Raw genomic sequence first — 24,836 nt, 5'->3', positions numbered from 1 at the left:
AAAAAGATAACAAAAATAGGAATACCACAAAGACATGATACCTTGGCTACAGTTTTCTCTTCTTACCCAGCCTCCGTGCCATGACAATAGAACCTGAAATAAGTTACATCTTTGTCAAGACAAATTCCTAATTGCCCCCACCGTATCTCAACCTTGGCACTATTGGGCCAGGCACTTCTCCACAGTGGGAGCTGTCCTGGGCATTGCAGATGTTTAGCAGCATCTCTAGCCTCTGTCCACTAGATGCCCCCCCATCACTAGTGGGGACAACCAAAGAGGTTTCCAGACATTGCCAAATGTTCCCTGGGGGAGGGGTGTGAAGTTGTCCTGGGTTGAGCACCACTGCTTTCGATGAAGGAGAGGAGAGGAACTGTCGTGTTGATGAGTCTTCTTCCTGTTCCAGTTCGAGAAATTTGGCAAAGCCGTGAATTATGCGGACGCAGCCCTGTCCTTCACTGAATGTGGCAACGCGATGGAGAGAGACCCTCTGGAAGCCAAGTCTCCATACACCATGTACTCCGAGACTGTGGAACTCCTCAGGTTCATACTTTTCTGCTGCCTTCTTCCTAAGCTGTCTCTCCACTCATAATTAGAAGCTACTGTATTTTTGAAAAATATCTTTTCCACCTAGTGATGATTCATCCAAGGCACCTTCTTCTCAGAAGTCATCATAATTAGTTCTTGCCATTTGATTCATGTCATGGAAAACTTATAACTGATGGACACTGCTTTTTATCAGTTATCCCCTTCAGAGGTTCTAATGTGAATGTTATAATTTGCGATATTCATAAAATGGAAAGGTAGTGGGTGGAAATAAAGGATCATCATTTCATGGTGTCGAGCGGGCCCTTCCTTGTCTTTTCAAAGCACAGTTTCATAATTCACAGAAAGCAGTCCTGTTGGGATTTCTGTTATAAATCATGTTTTCTAAGAATTTCTGCCTCTGTTATTAAAAAGAGAGGGGCACTGTTCCAACATCAGGGGTGGAGTACACTTTCCAGGCATCTAGAATTTGAGGGACAGTCAAGGTGGTAGCAGGGGAGCCTAGAAGAGGCTGACACTAAGGAAGGGTGTATTAACACACAGATTATTGGTTTCATTTGCATTTTGAATGAAATTTTCTGGACTGTTGGTCTTGGTGCAGTGGAGTTTGTGGGTAATCAAAAAATTCCTGTAAGAAGGGAAAGGAGAAGAAATGATATGTATTTGAGTGCCTTCCTGTAATCTGCAGGTATTTGTGAAAAGAATTTCATCCACCTCTGAATAGTGGATAAGCACTCACCCTCATTTGCTGGATGGACAACATCATGGTTTTTGACTGAGCGAGCAGTTCTTCATCTGATAGGCCCTTATATCCCAGGCACCTCTGGCTCGATTAACTGATAATGCCAGGCCTGCTTTTTATTGTGTTCTTGCATCTGCAATAAACCATTACAAATCTGAAGACACTTGTACCTAAACCTTCAGACAGGCATCAGACTGAAGCATGCATATTTTCTGAGGAAAGCACTTGAAAAGATCAAAAGAATGAGAACCATTATAAAGAAGATGAAGAAAAAAAAAAAAAACTATGATTACATAGACTCATAAGATTTAGCTAAAGCAACTGAAGTAGGGAAAGGATGAGGAAAGTTCCAGCCTTGCTCTGCCAGGCCAGACAGCCATCTTTGGTTTTCACTGCTCTGACAAGCATATAAAGTATCTCTCAGACTTACTTTATGTGAAAGCTGCCACTGCCATTTGTAGCTTTTAAGGGGAAATTGATTTCTCCGTGTCTATCCAAGGATGCCTGCAATTTTCAAAGATGTACAGGATGAAAATCCTGGCAAAAAATGAGGAATCAAAATGGAGGGGAAACTTTAATGAATAAACAAGGAGGAAAGCTTCACCTTCTATTCATCCCCAATGCAATTTAAGGCACTTTTAAATTGACAAGGAAATGTAAAAATGTTGGCAGAGGCTTCCCTTGTAGCTCAGTTGGTAAAAGAATCTGCGTGCAATGTAGGAGTCCTGGGTTCGATTCCTGGGTTGGGAAGATCCCGTGAAGAAGGGCATGGCAACCCACTCCAGTATTCTTGCCTGGAGAATCCCAGGGACAGAGGAGCCTGGCGGACTACAGTCCATGGGGTCACAAGAGTCGGGCACGACTTAACCACTAAACCACAATGTTAGCACACACACAAAATTATGGTGAACTGAACCTCTTCCATGCTGATGGGGGGAATGGAAATTGATCCTTGTAAATTGAGGGCAATTTGGCATCGTGTAGGAAAACCTATACAAGTGAGCATTCATATCTTTGAAGCCACTAATTCTAGAAATCTGAACTTCCTGTACTGAAGAAAAGAATTGTAAGAGGAGAATGAGTTATCCATAGAGTGTTCAGTTTGGCCTATGTTATAGCACCCAATTTGAAGCAAAGCAAATCATCGATAACAGAAGGGTAATTAACTACATCACAGTACTCTCAACAGAATAATTTGCAGCCATTGAAATGCAGCAGTGATGGAGACCATGTAGCTGCACGAAAATGTTTATAATATGAATTATAGACTCAATACATTTCTGACCATGAAAAGCATGTTTCTGCATGTGGATCAACTTGGAAGGGAAAAAAGATCATAACTGAAATTGGGGGTGAAGTTATGGGTGGTGTGTATATATATATACACACACACACAGTCACACATATTTTTCTTACACATGCACTCAGAATAGAAAAGCAAAACCTCACATTTCATTTTTGGTAAAAATACAATGTGAATCACTGAGTAATATTTATTTCCTTTAGAAAACACTTCTTTTCCCTTTATTATTTACAATTTCTTTTCTTTTTCTCTAAGTAGTTTTTTTTCCATGATATGATAGTTTACTCCCCCCATAGGGTATGTTTTCAGTGGAACCTGGTAAAACTCGATGGATAGTTTAGAGATATTCACTTTAAAGTCAGTCTTTTGAAACTATCTTTTCAGATCATTATAGATTCCCATGCAGTTGTAAGAAATGATACAGAAAGTTCACGTGTCCCTCTCCCCCCATCTCCTCCCATGGTACTATCCAGCATAGCTCTAGTCCAAGATCACGGAGGACACAGACATTGGTACAGTCCATCCACCTTTCTCAGATGTCATCAGGCTTTTTTTCCCCAAATTTCACCAGTTCTATGTGCAATCCTTTATGTGCCCTCTCTATATATAGAATTATATATTTTTTGCCTAGTGTATGTGTGTGTATTTGTTTCTGCCTAGTGTATGTGTTTTCTTTGGAGAGAAATTTCAGTTGGGAATAAAATTAACTAAGGCAACTAAGTCTTCTTGCCCATGTAAGCAATTAGAACTCCACTGTCAAGGCATTTCAACAGTGGCTGCAATTAGAGGGTGACAATAATAAGAACATAGTTTTTAGTAGCACGTTTTATGTTGAAGAGATTTTTATTATACTCTCCTTAATGATAGAGCACCCTATGTTTTTCAGTGAAGTAATTTTGGTTGCTCTGAGCCTTGGGAATCTTCAGTAGAAATATACTTGTGAAAACAAGTGGGGTATCACAATGACTGACATTTAAGTGATCCAGCTGTCAAACACAGATTTATGACATCATAAAAACCCTTTTTACTTAATATGGCAACAACAGGAGGGACCTACAGCAAGTGCATGAGTTCTTTTGTCAGAAAATGTTCATTGGACAGAACTGGGGCAGTAATAGGGAGAGCAGGGCAATAGGGGGCATGGTGTTCTGGGGAGGCTGCTGAAAATGTGGGCTCACCAATGCCTTGTCATGATGGAGAGCTAGTCCAGGCTGCCTGAACATCTTCAGCTTCCTTCTGCAACAGTGAACTCTGCTACTTATTCCACCACAAGTTCCTGTGAAATTGCATTAAAGCTCAGACAATGATTTTATGCAATGAATTGATTTTCAAGAGTCTAAATGCCCAGAATGGAATGTGCTCAGCTCAAAGAACAAAAATGGGAACTATTCAACCTTTGATTGCCCTGGTGTGGAACAGTAAATATTAAAGAGAATGGAAAGACAAAATATGCAAGCACCATAAATTAGGGGTGCTCAGACCTTCACCTGCTGTGAAATTGACCGCCCTTAAAAAAAAAAAAACCACTTCCTACAGGAATATAGTCCACACCTGAGCCATTAGAAAAGCCCTTTATAACCATGTTGGAGGCCTCCCCATGCTCATGTCAGACATCATTGTGTGATTGTTTACCTCAGGTGTCAAAAACTCAACTGAGACTGACGTTTGTGTCCACCTCTCATGGAAAGCCAATAATGTTGTTTAGCTGGAGTATTCTTAGAAACGGTATTTTTCCAGCATTTATACACAGGTGAAACCCACAGTAATTCCATAGCACTGTTCTAGAACATGGGCTCTAAATATAACTGGCTTCTCCAGAGCAAGCTTTCATTGGTCACACCAGTGCTATTGTGCCATACTTGTGGTCATCATTTTGTGCATGTTTTCAGGAAAGCACACTTTTGCCCACATGGCCTTCTCAGTCCTCCTGTCAGTCAATGTGGGCCTAGCTCATTCGAGTGATGACAACACCAATGGTGTTGGGGCTTTCTGAAGGGTCAGACAGATTCCATTTGAGCTTGTCCTTTTTCTTCAAAGGTATGCGATGAGGCTGAAGAATTTTGCAAGCCCCCTGGCTTCAGATGGGGACAAAAAGCTGGCCGTACTATGGTAAGTCTCATGAAGGTGACCAGGAAATAGCTGAAATGTCACAAAAAGATTTTAAAACTCAATTTAAGCTGCTTAAGTCATTATTCCTGTTTTCCACTAAACTCTAAAAAATTAACTAATGGATTTCTTCAGTTGCTGACTAAACATCTACTCTCCACATTTATACTCTTATCAAGATGGAATTTTAATGCTTATCCTTTCTTTTTAAAAAAATAAAGCCACATAAATTTATTTTCTTGCAGTTCTGAAGGTCAGAAGTCTGAAGTGTGTTTCACTAGGCTAAAATCAGGGCATCAACATGGCTGCTTTCCTCCCAGAGGCTCTAGGGAGAATCCACTTCTGCCTTTTCCAGCTTCTAGAGGAGGTCTGCATTCCTGGGCTTAGGGCCTCTTCCTCCATCAAGAAGTCAGCAATGTATCTTAACATATCTCCCTGACTTTGACCTTCTGCCTCCTTTTTCCATCTTTTGTGAACTCTCTTTTTCTTTTTTTTTTTAAATGTTATTGAAATATAATTGATGTACACTGGTGTGTTAATTTCTAGTGTACAGGAAAGTGACAGTTCAGTTCAGTTCCGTAGCTCAGTTGTGTCCAACTCTTTGTGACCCCATGGACTGCAGCATGCCTGGATTCCTTGTCCAACACCAACTCCCAGAGCTTGTTCAAACTCATGTCCATCGAGTCAGTGATGCCATCCAACCATCTCATCCTCTGTCACCCCCTTCTCATCCTGCCTTCAATCTTTTCCAGCATCAGGGTCTTTTCTAAGGAGTCAGTTCTTCGGATCAGGTGGCCAAAGTTTTGGAGTTTCAACTTCAGCATCAGTCCTTCCAATGAATATTCAAGACTGATTTCCTTTAGGATTGACGGGTTTGAGTCCTTGCAGTCTAAGGGACTCTCAAGAGTCTTCTCCAACACCACAGTTCAAAAACATCAATTCTCCAGCATTCAACTTTCTTTATGGTCCAACTCTCAACATCAATATATAGCTACTGGAAAAAACATAGTTTGACTAAATGGACCTTTGTCAACAAAGTAATGTCTCTGCTTTTTAATATGCTGTCTAGGTTTGTCTTAGCTTTTCTTCCAAGGAGCAAGTGTCTATAATTTCATGACTGCAGTCACCATCTGCAGTGATTTTGGAGCCCAAGCAAATGAAATCTCTCACTGTTTTCATTGTTTCCCCATCTATTTGCCATGAAGTGATGGGACCAGGTGCCATGATCTTAGTTTTCTGAATGTTGAGTTTTAAGCCAACTTTTTCACTCTCCTCTTTCACTTTCATCAAGAGGCTCTTTAGTTCTTCTTTACTTTCTGCCCTAAGGGTGGTGTCATCTGTGTATCTGAGGTTATTGATATTTCTCCTGCAATCTGGATTCCAGCTTGTGTGACTCAGTTATACGTATATATTCTCTTTCATATTCTTTTCCATTATGGTTTATGGTTTATCACATGATGTTGAATATAGTTCCCTGTACTATGCTTATTCCTTGATTTTAAAAAATTTTATTTTTTTCACATATGTTCCTCAGTAACCATAAGAGAGGAGCTGCAGATGGGAGTTGTATTTTAGTGAATAGGTCTGAGGAAGTGTTGGCATTAATGTGCTTCTTTCCTCATCATCACAGCTACCGATGCCTTTCACTTCTCTACCTGAGGATGTTCAAACTGAAGAAGGACCACGCCATGAAGTACTCCAGATCACTGATGGAATATTTTAAGGTAATCCTTATTTTGTGTAATTTATAGGTCCCGGGTGATTAAATTACTAATGAGACATGGCAGGCATGTTATGAAATGTCACGGTTGTCACTACTGAAGGCTGAACTTTCTGCATCCTGGCTGGCCATGGCCATCTCACCTCTCCTTTGGAGCTCAGCAGAGAGCTTGGGTTTGATCCAGTTCCAGGGAGAGAAGGTACCATAGTTCAATCCCCTGATGATGCTCGAGTGAACAAGTGGCCCTGGGCACCTTCCTGGGTCCAGTCAGGATGGTGATCCCTTCTGCCTGCACTATGGACTGCCTGCAGAACATGGCTCATGTTACATGAGATGCCAGCCTAGAAGTTTCTCAGCAATGAGAGAAGTCACCCAGCCACCCTGGGCTCTGAGGGCACAGCCACACCCCCAGGGGCCCTTTGGCCATGGGGAGTGTTGAAGATAGTGGTTGTAGTTGAAGACAACTGATAACTTTGGCTGTCAAAATAAACCAACAATAGATAAATAAACTCATCTTCTAGGGAGCTGGTATTTTTGATTTGCAAGAAAAATGAAATATTTGAACCACAAGATGCAATGCCAAGATGTGGGAACGAGCCCAGATAAAAACGGGAAGCCTGGAGCTGGGCCTGGCAACCGTGCCGGGTGTCATTGGCTGAGGCTCCATGGACCTTCCGCTGCTCCCTTCCACCCGTCAGTGCTGATCATGTGTTAGAGTTGAGGGCTCAAGGTTGCTGTTGGGGAGGTCTTGAAATAAAAGGATAATTTTATTTATTTAGTCATATTATTCTTTGCCAAGTGCGTCAGCTGACATGGCTCAGTTGCATCAAAGCAGTTGTTTGAAATGAATCAAATCCTGACCTTACCTCAGACATTCAAAGCCAGTGGGTAGGGGTGCACGATTATGTGAGAATGCCCATTAAGTTGGGAAAAGAGCAGCTCTCATGTGGTGTGGCCATCATAAAGCTAGTGCTTGTGAATGCAGTCAAATGCAGCAGCTGCCCATGGCCATGTGTCTACAAGTCTCCACCTGGGCTCTGCAAGGTGTCTTGATGCTGGTGGTCTGGTACAGGTCCTAAGAATGGGCATTTTGAACAAGTCCCTGGGCGATAACGATGCTGGTCCTGTGGGGCACTCTGAGCCACAGCCCTAGCCTCCATTCTCTGTGGCTTGTCCTGCACAGTTTTCAGTGCATTGCAAAATACCAAACAGACGTTAAGTAACTCACTCCTCTGGCAGAGCTTCTTTGAGGTTTAAAACAGGAAGCGCCCACCTGCTGAGGTCATTCTAACCAGCTGATCGTTGTTCTAGTGAGGTGGTGCTGAATATCAGGATTTCCCATGCTCCACAAGTGTACAGCCATGAAAACAGAGGAGGCCCATTCTTTTCTTAAAATGGATTGTGTTGAAGTGTAGTTGATATACAGTGTTGTGTTAATTTCTACTGTACAGCAAAGTGATTCAGTTATACACATATATACATTTTTTTCATGTTCTTTTTCCATTCTGGTTTATAGGAGGATATTGAATGTAGTTTCCTGTGCTAAACAGTAGGACCTTGTTGTTTATCCATCCTATTTATAATAGTTTACCTCTGCTAATTCCAAACTCTTATTCCTTCTCTTCCCCAACTCCCTCCCCCTTGACAACCACAAGTCTATTCTCTATGTCTGTGAGCCTATTTCCAGTCCTTAGATATGTTCATTTGTGTCATTTTAGATTCCACATATAAGAGATGTGATATGGTGTTTGTTTTTCTCTTTCTGACTTACTTCACTTAGTATGATGTTGATCCCTAGGTCCATCCATGTTGCTGCCAATGGCTGAGTCATAATTTATTGTATATATGTACCACATCTTCTTTATTCATTCCTCTGTTAATGAACATTTAGGTGTGCTTCCATGTCTTGACTACTGCAAATAGTGCTGCTGTGAATATAGGGATGCATGTATCTTTTCAAATTAGATGTTTTTCCTGATATATGCCCCAAAATGGGATTTCTGGATCATATGGCCATTCTATTCTTAGTTTTTTTGAGGCACCTCCATACTGTTCTCCATAGTGGCTGCACCAATTTACATTTCCACCAGTGGTGTAGGATGGTTCCCTTTTCAAGGAGGCCCATTCTTTAAACCGGCCCATCAGAGGGAAAAGAATGTTTAGCATTCCACGGCGGGGCAGCGCTGGGCCGGTTACACTGCTCAACAGGGAAAACCATCAGCCATGAGGATATGCATGTGATGATAGCAAATCTAGGTGATATGCAGACACACACACAAAGGCTTCTTGGTTCTGGCCAGTTCCTGGGATTTTAGAAATGAGAAGCCAATGTGCATCCCAGGGAAAAAGTTTGCAACTGGAGCTAAAGGTGAAAAGCTTGTCTGTACTCTGAAGAGCTTGTTTTGCAGAATAAATTTCAGATGAGGATAATTAAACCACTTCTTGGAGAACTGAGTCTGATTTCACTGGGCCTTTTAGTATATAAGATCTTTCATCAAGTGACTTTCATGGTCCTGATTGGAGCCCACTAATTATCCTAACCAGCTATTTTCATCGAGTGTGTGTCGTGGTGTGCTGACGTGCACATACATCCCAGCTCTGCTAACGAAACAGGAGGCATCCCAAAATGCTGCAATCAATATTAATGTACTCTAAATCACACTTCCATCTGTTTCTGAATTAATAAAACACAAAATAGATGTCCTCATTTCCCTCTCTGTTTCTCTCTTTTAGCAAAATGCTTCAAAAGTCGCTCAGATACCATCTCCATGGGTAGGCAATGGAAAGTAAGTATCTTCTGAAAATTGCTTTTTCATGAAAATTAGTGATTGAATAGACCCCAAATATTTGGTATTGACAAGCCGGACACAAAGGTTAATTCTGAGATTACAGTAATTTGGGTGCACACAGAATTCTAGGCTGGTTTCCACTAATGGCAGGGCAGAAAAGTTTAACATGATGTGATCCCAAATTTCTTTCACTATTTGATCTTTAAGCCAAATGACGGCCATAAAAATATCAGTTAATGAGATGGCAAGCACCATGCCATTTCAGGGAGGCAGGGTAGAGTTACCTCCACTGCAGTGATTTTTCAATGATTCACTCAGTAATGAAAGACCAATGAAATATTCATTGATATATGGTAAGTGCTTTAATAAAACCAAAGGCATAATAGTGCTGAAAATGTGAAGGCACTTCGTCAGCCAATTATCTGAGCCTTCATGATGATTTTTATATTAATACTAAAATACCCTGCCCTAAAATATAAAAGCATCTACTATACTGCCGGCCTGAGGCTCAATGAACTCACCCACTCCATAGCTGTCCTTAGAGCCATATTTGCTTGGAGCAGCTCAGCCCTCCAGCAGCAGAGTGGGAGCTGGTAAACCAGTTGACCCAGGCCCAAGGCTGCCCTCAGTTCCCAGGATGAAACTAAGAAAGCCCCTTCTCTCTGCAATGAAAGGCCAGACCCAATGACTTTGGAGCCTCCTCTGAAGAGAGGTTCCTTTTCAGAGGACAATTCAGAATCCTAGTTCTGTCTCAGCCCTGAGCTAGCTTTGTGCCCACACTTACCTGCCTGAGCATTCGTTTCTCCTCTGAGTCCAATACCTCTCTGACCACTGCAAGCCCACTTCCCACCAGTAGATGTATTCTTTTGAAAAGAGCTGCTTTTCCCCCCATTTTTCACCACTTCAAAATTCTTATGTCTCTGATCAAAACACTTTCTTGAACAGTGAAATAGTCTCCTTTGCCACTTTATAAATACCTACAAAGCACACTCCCAAAGGAGTGAGACTGTGAGCTCTAAGATCTTAAAAAGCATTCAGAATGAGGGGACAGATCCATTAAAAACTATGAGCCAACTCAATTACTGTATTGAAAGGAAGTACCGTTTAAATTGTTGAATTAGGTCTCTCTCTTATATTGATGGACAAAAGCGAGACCACAGGCCCAGAGAAAGCTGTTTTCTCTGAACACGGAGTAAAGCAAGGGCAAATTCAGGTAAGCACCCATTCAAGAATCACTGGGAAAAAGTTTTTTAATTCTCCAACGAAAAACTCAAACACATTCTCAGCTTGTGAAGTCACATTGAAAACCTCCTGAAATGATTTTTTAAAGCAGCTTCTGTCTGAAGAAAGCACACTCCCTTTGGTAGGTCAGAGAGCTTTTGAATGAGGCAACTCAAAACGGTTGCCCAGGGGTTACAGCCCATTCATTCAGCACATACTTTGGGTGCATTTCCCTATGAGAGGCTGGGGACGCACTGAATGCCATAGGCTCCCTGTACTCCAGAAGTGTGTGGTCCAGTGGCAGGAGGGGACAGATCTGAACAAAGTTCTGTGGACACCCAAGAAAAAGAGAGCTTGGGCCTCCCTGGGTGGCCAGGGAGGGCTTCTTTGCCTGCTAGCAACACTATAGCCTGCATTCCCCAGTGAATGAGGATGGTTGGCCCCACACCAGACTTCTCACGATCCTTCCAGAAGAAGCCTCCCCTGACCCTGACTGTGAAGACAGTGCAAAGAATAAGTTGGAAGGAGAAGAAAAACCTACTCGAGATAGAGCAGAGGTCAGCAAATCTTTGCTGCAGAGGGCCAGATAATACACATTTGGGGCTTTGCCAGTCCAGACAAAAACTGAGGTTGTTATATAAAAAGAATAAGAGAGAAAACAAGTTTCCACAAAAATCTTACTGATGAAATTCTGAATATAATAGCAGTTTTAGAATACAAGTCTGTTAAGGAGAAGAAAGGAGTTTTGCAAAAATAGAATTTTGTGCTCTTGGGGTTCAAATGTAGTGTTCTCATTCATCAAATTGATTGCATATGTTCATCTTCTCAAAACATTTGTAGCTCACAGGCCATGCAGAAACAGGGGGTGCACCAGAGCTTTCAGTCCCCATAGAGAGTCATGGTAATCACATCTTGGAGATGCCAAAAAAGGGAGGGGCAGCAGTCTCAGATGTCACCCAGAGAGAATAAAAAAGAAGGCTATGGAAGGAGGAAAGAACAAGGCCATTTGGGGCCTTTAGAAGAGCTGTTTCAGTATACTGGGGGCCTTGGGTGCTATATAGAAAGGGTTGGAAGAGAAGAGATGTCCATTGTTGGGGACATTGACCAATAAAAGCACTGCAAAGAGTTTGGTTGCCACTGGAGGGAACATTTCTATCAAGCAAAACTTCTCCCCAAACTTAGGGAGGGCTGTGCCTGTGCAAACATGGGAAGAGCCCAGGGAGAGTGGTAGGAACAAGCCAACGTGGACTCAAGGGTGAGGCTCGAGGTGGACACCCACATCAAGGGAAGCTTAGTAGAGGGAAGGTAGGACATGGAGGTAAGTTGGTGGAATGGAAGGAAAATGGACTTTACAGGAAAACAGACCTTTCAAATACCAGCTCTTTGACCATCTGCTGTGTGGCTCTCAAAAAAGGAACTGATCTTTTCTGAGCCCTCTTGTCATCTGTGAAACAGTGGCAGCAGAAACTCACCCACAGAGTTGTCATGAGGCTTAGAGATAATAATCAGTGAAGCCCAGAGCACCGTGCTTGGTGCACAGCAATTTTAACAAATAGCAGTTGCTGCCACTGCCATGTTTTGTTATCATTATTACCTTTTTAAGTTGGAAAACATAAGTGATCTTGCCCCTAGAACTCCCACAGCTGTTGGTCTACACATCACTTTTGGCACTTATCCTAGTTTGCCAGAAATTAATGGATTCTTCTCCCCTTTAGACTGTTTGCTCTTTTCAATAAGGAATTGCTCATTCTTTTATTCATCAAAGATTTATTGCCTGCCTACTGTGTATGAGACACTCTGCCAGGCACTTTACCAAAGTATTTATCCCCTATCTGTATGCTGCTCTACATTATTTTTCTTCCCTCTCCAGAGCACCTCATATGTAGTGGATACCATATAATAACAGAGGGATCACTGGAAGGCAATCTATCCACTTGTCTAACTGGTATTAAGTACATGTTATGTATACCAGGCACTGTTCTACATGCTGGGAATGGCACTGGATGAAATAGACAGGAATCCCTGTCTATTTCACATTCTTTTGGAAGAGAAAGACAGTAGAAAAAGAATGCATATGCTAAATGATAAATGCCATAGAGGAAATTAAAACAAGGAAGGGGGATAGAAAGGGCTGCTTGGCTTGGGGGAGGAGGATCTTCAATAGGGACACTAGGGAAGGATGATGAGAGAATGAGCTATGCAGATCCCTGGTTGAAGTGCATTCCAAGTGGCCAGACACCACCACCTTCTTAGATAGGGGCGTGGCTAGTGACTACCAGGGGCAGCAGGGGGCTAGTGTGGCTGGGAGGCAAGAGAGGATAGTGGGGATCTAGAGTGCTCGTGCTGTGGGTGGTAGAAGCCTGTGCTGGTGTGTGCACACTTATGGCCATGTGCCGTAGACATGAAGAAAAGCATAAGATCTGAAGCAGATCCACAGAGCACAAACTCAAGAATGAAACCCCAGCTGTGGGGAGAGCCAAGATGGAGCTGAAGGCACACTAAGAGAAGTACTGCAGCAGCCTTTCCGGCCAGAGGAGCACTGTCTTAGACAGGCTTTGACTGGTGGATTTCACGTGTATGATGTGGTGTTCTGGGAGTTCAGGCATGCTCTGCCAAATCAGCTCACGGAGCCTCATATCAGGTCAGTCATGACCAAAGGCAAACCATGCCCTCATTCTCCTCGCCTCCACCACGGATTATTTAAAATAAAGCACCAAGTGGAAGGGAATGAAAGCCCCTCAATAGCTCCTCAGTGTTGTAAACTGAAAAGGCCTTTTCAGGAAATATGAGGTAAACAGAGGCGATGTGTTTCCCCTTGGGATTTCTGGGCATGATTGAAAATCACTGAATCCAGCCTTTTCTTGCAGTCCATGAAGGCTCCTGAGGGGGTCAGGAGCCCCAGGCTGGAGTCTCAGTGCCTGGGATTCCAGAACTTTTCAAGCACCACATGGTCCCCGTTTCAACATTTGTGACACTGACACCTTTATAATCTTCTCTAGAGATTACAAATGAGGACGTTTTCCTTTCTTGCTGTAAATTGACATTTGAGGATTAATGACCACCACTGGGGTGGGGACAGGGGAGAGATTAGATAATAGCATTTCTAACCTGCCATGAAAAAAAAAATCCAGCATTCACTGCTTTTATGTTAACCTTCTGTGCCCAGGTCCCTGAGTTTAATGATCCCTCTGACCACACCCTACCTTGAAAATAAATCTTTACATCAAGAAGTATCACATATCTCAGAAGTTATAAACAGAGCAGGCAAACCTTCACACCCTCTTACATCACACAAGTGCAGAGCAATTGTGGGGATTCACTTTACCCCTCATACTAGAACATACCAGAAGATATACTCTGTTTGTAGACGTGGACCAAAGCTCTCATGAGGCACAGCCTATGTGAATCTCAGGTGACCGTATCAGTTCAATTGCTCCCAGATTGAGTCATCCCCACTTCATCATTTTGGTACATGGGGATAGCTGTTCCCCCAAATCCTCTATGGGTGCCTGTCAGGGCGCACATGTGTCCTAGGAGCAGGGGTTGGCTCTGAGGAATACAGCCACACTGGAATGTAGTTGGCAACAAGTGGCTGGTAAAGGGGAGGGAGAGTGAGAGAAGGTTCCTGATGATGGGAGGAGTGTGTTGGGAGGAAGAAAGAGTCCCAGAAACAGCTTTCCCCCATTTCTGTTATTCCCCCAAATGTTCAATCATAATAAAGTGTGCATTTTACTGGGCATTCAAAGCCTGGCTTTGAAGGAAGATGGAGAGAACAGAGATGTGTATTGACCTGGCTCATAGGCACAGGCCTTTGGGACTGTCCATGACCTAAGTCCTCGCCCTCCATGCAAAGTGCAGCCAGCAGGTGACTTCTTGTTACTGATATTAAATAATTAAAAAAAAATCTACCTACAAACATTGATACTGCCCAAAGTAGGAATTCCCAAGACATTTCTTTATAACCCAGTGTGCAGGTGAACTGTCAGCAATTAACACCCATCCTGTAGCAGGTCTTAAAGAATCCTAAAGTGATATTCAAAATCTTACTTATTTCCAACTTCCCTACTACTGCTCCTTGGGGGCCTTTTAAGGATCATATTTTGCTTATTGTGGTGACTGTATTTGGAGCCAACTGTCACCGTGGTTTCCACAAAACATTTTGATAAGAGACCAATATAGCACATCAAATTTTTCTAAGTGCCAGTATCCATTCTGGCAGCAGGTAGAGAAAGCATCGTAACTCTGAGCTGATTCTTTCTTTGGAACATCAGAAGACTTGTTATATGTATTCAAAGTAAGAGCTACATTTGTGGGTAGAATTAATGCCAGAGAAAGATTCACCCAGCTCTCTCTCTGGTATTTTAAAACAAAGTAGCAATATGCATGGAGTCATCAGTGGTTGCCAAAGTCAGTCAGCCTTCTGTGTTTAAAGTTAGAAAAGGAGAAGGATGGCTCTTTCTACAGCCTGGCACTGTAGCCCTGGGTGGGTTGGTTTGATGAGGCCAGAACAGTGGGGAGGGGGTGATAATAAGCTCTTTATATACTGAGGTCTCTGGAGAAAACTACTGTGTGGGTGAAAGCTGTAGGATGTCCTCTGAGAAGAGTCGGTGGGATGCAAGAGCAAGCTTCATAGATATTCACCATGCCAAACCTCACTGTGGCAAATCACTTCCTCAAAAGGTCCCAGTATGATGAGGGAGGGCTAAAATGCTATTGTCACTCTCCCCTAACAGCCTAACAAGGCCTGTCTCTTCCCATCCCCCAGGAACACTCCGTCCCCAGTGTCTCTCAATAACGTCTCTCCCATCAATGCAATGGGGAACTGTAACAACGGCCCAGTTACCATCCCACAGCGCATTCACCACATGGCAGCCAGCCATGTCAACATCACGAGCAACGTGTTACGGGGCTACGAACACTGGGACATGGCTGACAAATTGACAAGAGAGAACAAAGGTATGCTGGTCTGTTCAACTGGTTGCTCACGGGCCGTGGTGGATTCAACCTGCTTTGAAGGGCTTGAGTTTCTAATGATGACCTTCTCTTTCTGTTGGTCTAATTTCTAAGGCCAGATGAGGGAAGAGGGGGTAAGATCAGGGTCGACTCAGTGACCAGTTTTTGTGAAGAGAGTGAAAATATCTAGAATCGAGTTCTCCTTTAAAACTTAAAGTAACATGAATTATGATGTATTGTCAAATGTCTTTTTCAGATTTTCACTCAATGATAAGGGTCAACATAGAGAAACAGAGCAAAGCAAAAAAGAATGATTTGCAAATTAATTGGGATCAAGATACCATTGGCTTTTTTTTAAGAGAAGTGAGGTTGCACCACAGCCTTCTACCTTCATTATATTCATCAGCTCCAGCGACTTCCCTGGTGGTCCAGTGGTTGAGACTCTGAGCTTCCAATGCAGGGGGCCCAGCTTCAATCCCTGGTCAGGGAACTAGATCCCACATGCTGCATGGCACAGCCAAAATATATTTTTAAAAAATTATTGAAGATAATAATCATCAGTTCCAGGGCACTTGATAATGTGGTTTGCATTCAGAAACCAGAGTCAAGGGTCAGCTAGTGTTTTTCACTCACTGACACTTGGGACGAAGGATCAGGGCCCCATTCGTGAGAACACATGACATTTGCTACAAAATAAATGCAGGGGGGACCCTGCTTCACAAGAGGGTGAGTCAGTGGTCCTCCACCACTCATGCTGCATCTGTGACCCTAGCTGCCATCCAAGTTCACCCTGAAGTCTCACTATCCTAATGAAGATAGGAAGTTCAAAGAAACCATACTTTGGCCCTAGCCATTCAGTGGACTTTGATGATTCTGGAGCAGCAGTTAGGAAAAGACCCACGGTAGTTAAAGTGGGGACAGATGTGGGTCTTTCAGATCAGATTGCGAAGAGGTGACCTGAGTTTTAGAGCAGCAGAAACATCTGGCCAGATACAGGCAAAAATTCATGGCCCACACGCACTGGTGGCTCCTGCCAGGACATGACATGGTACAAGCTGCATGGAGTAGGCTTGGGTCCCGGGAAGTAACAGGGATTTCATGGAATCAGGCTGGGGCTGCAGGCCACTGAGATGCAGAGGGAAGTTCCTATGAGTTACTGGCCCCTCCTTCTGGCTGTATCTCTACTGCAGGATCACTCAACAGGCAGGGAAACAGTCCCATGGAACTAGAAAGGGTGCAGATTTTGAAGCCTAATCATTTAAATTTGAATCGTGTCAGTTACTGGCTGGGTGACCTAAGACAGTTACTGAAATCTGTGAGCTACTCCCTAGCTTCCATTTCTATAATGGATATAATGAAGACAGGATGACAATGAAACTACCCACAAGGGTGATAAGAGATGGATGGAATAAAACAAGATGTGTCAATCACCTAGCATAAAATATCAGGTGCAAGGTAGAAATACTACAAATATTTATTTCTCTTTCCTTATTCCATATGATGACATATAATTCAGATTCTGTGACTATCAAAGCATATTCCATAATTTGGGACTTCAACCCTCGACTCAGCTATTAACACTGACTCCTGGGGTTATTTGCATGTGTTGGTTCTATGTGTTCGTGCAGCAATTTTTATATGTCAGGCACTGTACTCTTTGTTTTATCATTTGTCATCTCATTTATCCCCATTTCCTAGATGTAGAAACTGAGGCTCGGTGAGGTTCAGAAATTCACCTATGATATCACAGCTCATTAAACTGTCAGATTTCAGAGTCTGAACTGTTAACCTACAGGATGCACTGCCCACCTAGAGGGCAGAATTAATAATGCATCCTCAGAAACCTTCAGTGAGTTCTCAGTTATCTGAGTAAGAGACAGTTCTTAACTTGTCCATTTTCCTTCAGCTTCTGGAAATCAAGACAACTGGCCCAGACAGGCAGGCCAATCCATGAGTTCTAGAATTAATCATGAAGGCATAAGCATCTCAAGTCTTGCCTAGCTTATCTGCCTCCACTCTTCTCTGTCTTATGTTGTACTGGTAACTGGAGGGCAGTTCAGTATTTATGGATTTCCTTCATAATTGCTTACATTTTCAAATCTGATAAAGTAACTCCTTCTAACTTTACTGCAGAACTTTCCAGGAGCACTGTAGTGGCTGGGCTGATGTTTGAGTGAGATGGTACTCATCTTGTCCTCAGCACCTGTGTCAGGGAGTTGTTCAAGTCCCTGCCTACTACTGAGTCAACATGACTCTATCACTCCACCAGCAATAATGCACTGCACCCCACCGGTGTGGTACAGAGGCTGTTCAGGGACCCGGACAGAGGACCTAGTTTGGAATCTTCTGTTTGCAGCCTTGAGTTTCACACACTTTGTCATTTCTGAGCTGCTCAGAGTGAGGGACTCTTCCCATATCTGTCTTGTCTCCATAGATATGGGGAAACTGAGGTGCTTCCCTTTTGAGTGAAACTCTCCCTCCTTCCAGAGACCACCTTGTATGTGCACCTTTCCCCACCCAGTCATGCAATGGAAATGACTGAGGTTGGCTGTTCCAGTGGAAGGTCTCCACCCCTGCCCCCTGTCTGCCTGCCTGTATAGCTGCAGATGGCTCATTGCAGAAGATGGGCCAATAGGGCTGATTCTGCCCTCTGGCCTTTGTTCTAGAAGTCCAGTTCTCTATCTTCCCAGCTGCCGACTTGAAGCATTTATTAAAATGGTGACCTGGGTACCTAGTTAAGAATGCCACCGCAGGCTGTGTGCTGAATACCCAAGGGACATCTCATTAACATTCATTCGACAGCGACTGGGTCCTTTAACATTTTCCTTAATATTGTATTACAGAAGAAAGTATTTTCAATGCCCAAACTAATTCACTCCTTTATCAGCAGAAATTACTTTTATTGCATAGTACAGGTTAAACAGTATCACATAATCAAATGAACCTGATACATGGAGAAGGAGCCCATATGTTATATATAACATGAAAAATCAATGCATTGTTTAGTGAAACACCATCTGCTGAGCAATCAAGCACACATAACCCATGCATGGCAATTGCTTTACAAGAAGGCAGGAGAGCATCCCAACCACTTGAGGGTAGTCTCCAACACCTCCTCCCTCTCCCTCCGCAAAGATACCTCACCCCCAGCCAGCAGAGGAGCCATTTTGTCATGGACAAGAGCCTGCTTCTCATGGAGATCGATACAGTGCCAGTCCAATCAATTCAGACATACAAAGGGGAAGCCTAGCTGGTTTCTGAACATCAAAGAATTTTTCTGATATACTCCCCCGACCCTATCCCAAAACAGACAGTCTGAAACTCTGGTCCCACTGCTTAGTGGGGAGGGGGCGGTGGAGGGGGGGCTCAGTGTTGTTCCTTGCCTGAGTCAGCTGGCGGGGAATCAGCAAGACAGTCTTACCATCCATGTCCCAGGGGGCCGGGGGATGTGCTGTGTGACAGATCCTTACAGGTTATTTTCCTTCCCTAAAGGAATAAGACGAACCAAGTCAGATGCCTCCTAGACAGTGACTTGGCCTTAGATACCGATGGTGCTAACGGCGGTCCAGGCTCACTGGTTATATCTACATCAAGCCAAGAAACATCAGTGAAGTCATTTCATTTAGACAAAAAGAAAAGAGAGTATTTTCAATTGCATAACACACAGAATGAGAAACAGCTTGGTATCATATACCATTTTGTGTATAAATACTCCTTTCTAACTATAAATTTATAATATATAAAAATATAAATTTAATATTTTATAAAATATATTTGATATACAACTTTATGTGTAGATTTATAAATATATGTTTCTATAAACATATATGTAAATATATAGACAAATATATTTTATGTGTAATATATGCATATTGTGATATATGTGTGTGTGTATCTCATAAACCTCCACAGGATTGTAATGTACTTTTAGAGGTCACAGTCTAAGAAAATGTATAGTAATTAGAAAAAAACTTACTATGAATTAACAGATTTGAGTGAATTTGTGTTTTCTTAATCACAGTAATACAGACATGATTTATTCTATGGAGTTTGGGGAGCTAATAAAAGATTAAAACCATAGTGCTTAATATCCATAAGAAGTTCAGATCACCTTGTAGGTACTCTGGAAATTGATGTCTAATGAATGAATGAATGAATGAACCAAGAATAACTCATCCAATGCCCGCATGCTCGGGGTGCTGCTTATGGCCCTACTGTCATTTAAAGGCCTGACTAAGGTCTGCTCTGATTTTCAGAATTCTTTGGCGATCTGGACACATTGATGGGGCCCCTGACGCAGCACAGCAGCATGACCAATCTCGTCCGCTACGTTCGCCAGGGACTGTGCTGGCTGCGCATCGATGCCCACTTGTTGTAGTGGCTGCGCCCCCATCTCCAGCCTTGCCACCCACCACGCTACCTCTACCAGAGCGCCGATGGGCACTGGTGGAACTCCACTCATTTGGGAAAGTTCTCTTTGATTATGTTTGTTTTGATGCTTCTTTTGATATCTGTGAAACACAGAAGTCATTGTAAGTGGACACTACACCTTGAGAGCAGTGTATCTTTTATCACTTAGTCATTTTTCTGTATTTTCTATGCATTTCACAGATCCCACCATCCTTTTGTGCTTGATGGAATGACAGTCCCTACAGTATTTTTTTAGGCCCACACTACCCAAAAGAAAGAATGGAAAGCAATTGTGAGAACAGGTTCCTGAGAAGTGAAACAAAATGTCATATATATATATATATATGTGTGTGTGTGTGTGTGCGCGTGTGTGTGTTTATGTGTGTGTGTGTATATATATATATATATGTCATATGTCATGTATATGTCTATGTATGAACGCAGACACAGAGGACCTGCAAAGATTCAAATTTTCAGCAGTAGCCATTCCCCAAACTGTGCTGTTCTGTCCAGATAAGAACGTATTTCAGAATCCTTTGTTAAACTTTTGTGATTCCCACAGACTCAGTTTTCAGATGAGAATTTTCATTGTTGAAATCCACTGGTTAGATGTTTTAGCAATATTGGACAGTTAAGAGTGTTAAGAAAATTCATGAGCACAGCAATGCCACTCTGGAACAGTACTCTGGAATGCAGCCAGAGGACTTTTTAGTTAGTATCCCTTTCCTGAATCCCTATTTGAAAAATGTCAAGGATGAGAAGGAGTGGCAACATTTATATCAACAACTTTAAGGCATCAGCTGGCGTAAGTCGTTTTGAACTCCATGATTTGAAGGGTAAATCCTCACCCGTGATTCTCTTTGTGTAAAGCTCTCCTTTGAAGGGCAGTTCAGTGGCACATGCCCTAGTAGCCTAGATGCTACAACCCAGTTTAGAGATGAGAGATGAGAGGACTCTGGCAGCTGTCCAGGGAATGCACACTTCTGCCTCTTTTGCAGTTGATTGGTGGGTCCATAACTGGCAGGACTTTTTTTTTTTTTTTAACTGTGTTTTACTCGAATCTCTGGAAACCAAAGTTAAGTTCTCACTACTAGAAGTAGTCATACACAGTTTGCTTCCTAATGGCTTTAAAATATGGACTTCCCCAATTATTATCACATTTGCTATTTTACAGAATTTCTTTTTGACTTCTTTCTGTTTTCTTCTAACTTTCTCTTCCTTTTTCTTTTGTTTCTTTTGATTTTGGCTCGTTAGCTTTTGATTGAAATACAATCACTGATTTTATTCAAGTCTATATTATCTTGAATCATTTCCATGAAAACCCCAATGAAAACTCCAAACTCTCTAAGTTGTAGCTAGTTTTTTAACAAAAAATGAGTTGGGGTAGTGCTTCACCCTAGGGTGGTTTTAAAAGAACTCTGAAGATGGGGAACAGTTCCGTTGATTTGGAGATATTTCAGAGTCACTTGAAACTATCCCCACCCCTTTTGATCCTCTGCATTCATTTTGTGTCCCTAAAAATCACAATGTAAATATCATCTTTGGCGTTCCAACCCACTAGAAGAATCCCTCACACGTGGTAAAAACTATCCGTACATTAGTTAGTTCCTTGTAATTACCTGCCGGTATCTAATTCCATGTAGCCTTTCATCAGCTGAGTTATTGGATTCTTTTCACTGAGTTATGACCAGATAAATAATAGATACATGCCCATAAAAGATGCAATCTTGTATGATTTTTGAAAGCAAGTCATGCAAGTGATAGGAACGACAAAGGATCCCCTCTACACTCTCACTGTCAAGGTTAGCTATTATCCCCAGTTGCAAAAGAGCCAGACTTGAGCTCTGCTCTGGTCATCTTTGAGCTGAAGGCCCTTTGTGGTATCATAAGGGCTGTGGACGTTGTTCTCCAGTGGCTGAGGCCACGTTGTGAAGATGACAGCTGGGAGCATCCAAGCAGCTGACCCAGCACTTTTCATGCCCCCAGTGTGGTTGAGCTGAACGTTGGCAATTTCAGCATCAACCCTAACACACACAGACACACACTGACTAATGCAACCCAAGAGAAATCTTTTCTGAACCTCTTAAGTGAGGAACACGATCCTATGAACGACTCCAAATACCCAAAGTGGGTGTCACTTACACAGATGAAGCTGATGACTCTGCAGTGACTCAAGGTCTCTGTTTGTTTCCCACGGCTTACCAGGTGGAGTGCCTGACTATGACTATATGATGAAGCCCACTGGTCTGACTTGTATGTTCAACCTAGACCACGATCCTAGCCCATCATGGATTTATGAGTAGATTCTTCTTGAAATTCAACCTCCAGGAACTAGACATTAAAATGTAGGGACAGTTTCCTGGGGATACAAGTATATTGCCTCATGAATGAAAGACTCGTATCTCTAGTTTCAGTGAGTCGTTCTATCTACCTGACACACGACAGGGAGACAGCAGAGCAGCCTGCTTGCTGCCTGATGTGTCACCTCTGGTGACTGAGTGTAAAGTGTGTCCAGATCAGCAGCACGATGATCAAATCTGACAGGCGAGCCTGGGATCACCACCTGATTATTTAGCAGACCCATTTGTAAAGCAGCTTAGAAACCAATTAAACATGGAGGATGAATTGCCTTCCTCTCCCTGGAGATGAGACATCTTTCAGTTTCCTGATTAAGGATTGTTGCTGTTTTCTAGGCACTCTATTCATCACGTTGTAAATGGTGATGTGTGTCATAGGTGTGCAGCATTTTGAGGGACTGAAATAATATTTTGTCAAGTAAATCTCTTCAGTGTACCAGTTTGGGGAGGGATATGAGACATGTGGATGGTGGTGAGAGGTCCTGCCTCAGACTGTGATGGAGGCTTGATGAGACACATCTCACAGTAAACACATGGAGTTAGGGTCATGGGCAAAGAAATGGGCAGCTCCACCGAGCGAGCAAGTTCACAAAAGGATCTCAGCCCTGCAAACAGGACCCACATAGGGCCACCACTATGCCTTCACTTGTCACCCAAGCTCCAACCACAGAGAGTTTGACAAGTTTGTGTTATGATATTGGCTTGGCTTTGTACTTTAATTAACCTTGGATTTTTTAGTGGTTTTGTCATATTACTGTCTGAGTTCAGTAGGTAGGATTAATTTGAAAAGAGTATACTAGTGTGGTCCTCGGGGTAGAATTTAGCCGTGAGCATGTTGTTAGCCAGCCTGTAGACTGTTAATTACTTAATAATCTCATTGGGAAAATACTAGTAGTTTTCTATTTGGATGACAGAATTGGAAAAGCAGATTAGCTGCTGCTAACTTTTCAAAGACTTGAGGTTGGGATGCCTTTTTTCCATGTAATGACATTAAATGTTTCAAATCTCTGGTCAATAATCAAGTTGCTCAATTTGAAACCATTGGCTAAAATGCCTTTTGTTGACTTTCCAAATGGATGAATTTTCCTTTGGACAACACCTTACTAGGTGCATTGGACTGGGTCTTCATTGGGAAGATACTTGTCCTCTCAATATCCTTCTCAAAGTTATCTAATTTGGATTGTGTTTTATTGAAATTTGCATCCCAGAGGTTGAAGTTGGAAAATGAAGTTGGAAAGCATTTCTGAAGGCAGAATCGATGTAGATGTGGGCGTAGAGCCCTTACATATTTCACAATAGACATGATAAAATTCACCTGCATGAGCTGGCAGGTGGGAGACACCAAACTGGATCACTGGGTAGGACTACTCAGTAAGGCAACGAACTGCTTGCTTAGAGAAGCATCACCCTCCCCATTGAGAAAATGTGTGGCGAGACACTAGCGCTACACAACATTGAATGGATGGGTCAATTCCATGTCCCCAGATGCAGTTCTGTGGGGAAAAAATATGGAGCCCGTTGTCGCTTGCTCTATTGTGCGACTGGCGGACTAAATTCTTCGTCGTCGTTATCGTTGTCGTTGTTGTTGTTGTTGCTGTCGTTCTCATTTCCACTCGCACAGCCTTATTCTCATAATGAAACTCTGATTCATTTGCTCTTTGGTGTTCGCAAACTCCAACAACAGAACTGGCATCTGTGTATTGATAATCAGCAATGACCCTGGCAGGAGGCTAATCAGACAGGCTGGTCTCAGACATCAATCCTACCATCTGAATATTTTCAGGGAAAGAAAAAGTATGAATTCCCTTTCTGTTCTCCTCCTCACAAGCCTAGAAGCCCCCTTTCCCAAGAGCATCATGTTTCCCTCTGTAATCCATCAACTCAAAGGAAATTGCATTGTGGGGAGGGCTGCAGGGGTGGGGTGGGGATTAGAGGGTAGGGAAGCCCTTCCAGGCCAGGCTGCAGTTCTTGCCCCTTTCTGCTTCTGATCTGAGATGGTAATGACTCCATCAGGCTCACCATGTGCTTAGGGGACACAGAACTACCGTTCCGATCCATGATCAATCATCGTTCTTCTAAGAGATTGGAGCTTTGCTGTTTCATTAACTGTGCAGTGTAGACTAATGGTGTTTAATAAAAATCATTCAAACTTTCAAACTCTTTTGCCAGTGACCTCGATTTTGTTGGCTCTTCGATTTGTACCAGACTTTGAGGAGGGAAGGGGGAACACAGGAAGCCTGCTGCCAGGACCCTGGCTCAATGCTGTGGGGAGCACCCCCCAGGGCCCACCAGCACTTGCTGGTCAGGAGCCACATGTAGACCAACTGGCAACCCTCGTGAAGAAAGAACGTCCCTGTGGATGCTTGTAGCTGGGGCTAGCATGCTCCTACTGAGAGTATCATTATTCTCCAGCCTCTGCAGCGTGAAGCCAGCTGCCGGATCAGGTGCTTAATCAGAACTGCAACCTGTTCAGTTCTGGCCTGCATCACCCCTGTATCTGTGAATAGGGGAAACATCTCAGAGCCTAAGGCCCAGCAGGGTGCACAAGGCCAGCCAAATGCCCCCCCAGATGCCGGTGCCCTTCTGTGGTTCTGCAGTACTTGTGACATCAGTGGGAGAGAAGCCCTTAGGCAGGAAGCAGCCTTGGGGAAACCCCCAAAGAGGCTGAATTGGTAACATGTTGCCCAGATCC

The 24,836-nt window shown here is 43.0% G+C and overlaps 1 protein-coding gene across 11 annotated transcripts in view; it reads left to right on the top strand.

Moving 5' to 3' along the window:
* Positions 1-24,301, top strand: part of AFF2 (AF4/FMR2 family member 2) — a 541,148-nt gene extending 516,847 nt beyond the window's left edge. For all 11 annotated transcript variants that reach the window (XM_043458359.1, XM_043458361.1, XM_043458360.1 and 8 more), the window contains 6 exons: positions 404-540; positions 4,626-4,697; positions 6,325-6,418; positions 9,148-9,200; positions 15,190-15,380; positions 19,634-24,301. In XM_043458359.1, the coding sequence (XP_043314294.1) occupies positions 404-540; positions 4,626-4,697; positions 6,325-6,418; positions 9,148-9,200; positions 15,190-15,380; positions 19,634-19,755 (669 nt within the window). In that variant the 3' untranslated portion in view covers positions 19,756-24,301. The remainder of the gene's footprint in view (positions 1-403; positions 541-4,625; positions 4,698-6,324; positions 6,419-9,147; positions 9,201-15,189; positions 15,381-19,633) is intronic.
* The last annotated feature ends 535 nt before the right edge of the window (positions 24,302-24,836 follow it).

Source organism: Cervus canadensis, chromosome X (genome assembly GCF_019320065.1).
Source record: "Cervus canadensis isolate Bull #8, Minnesota chromosome X, ASM1932006v1, whole genome shotgun sequence".
NCBI classification, from domain to species: Eukaryota; Metazoa; Chordata; class Mammalia; order Artiodactyla; family Cervidae; genus Cervus; species Cervus canadensis.
The sequence above is the reverse complement of the archived record's forward strand: the minus strand, read 5'-3'. Positions and strand labels throughout refer to the sequence as shown.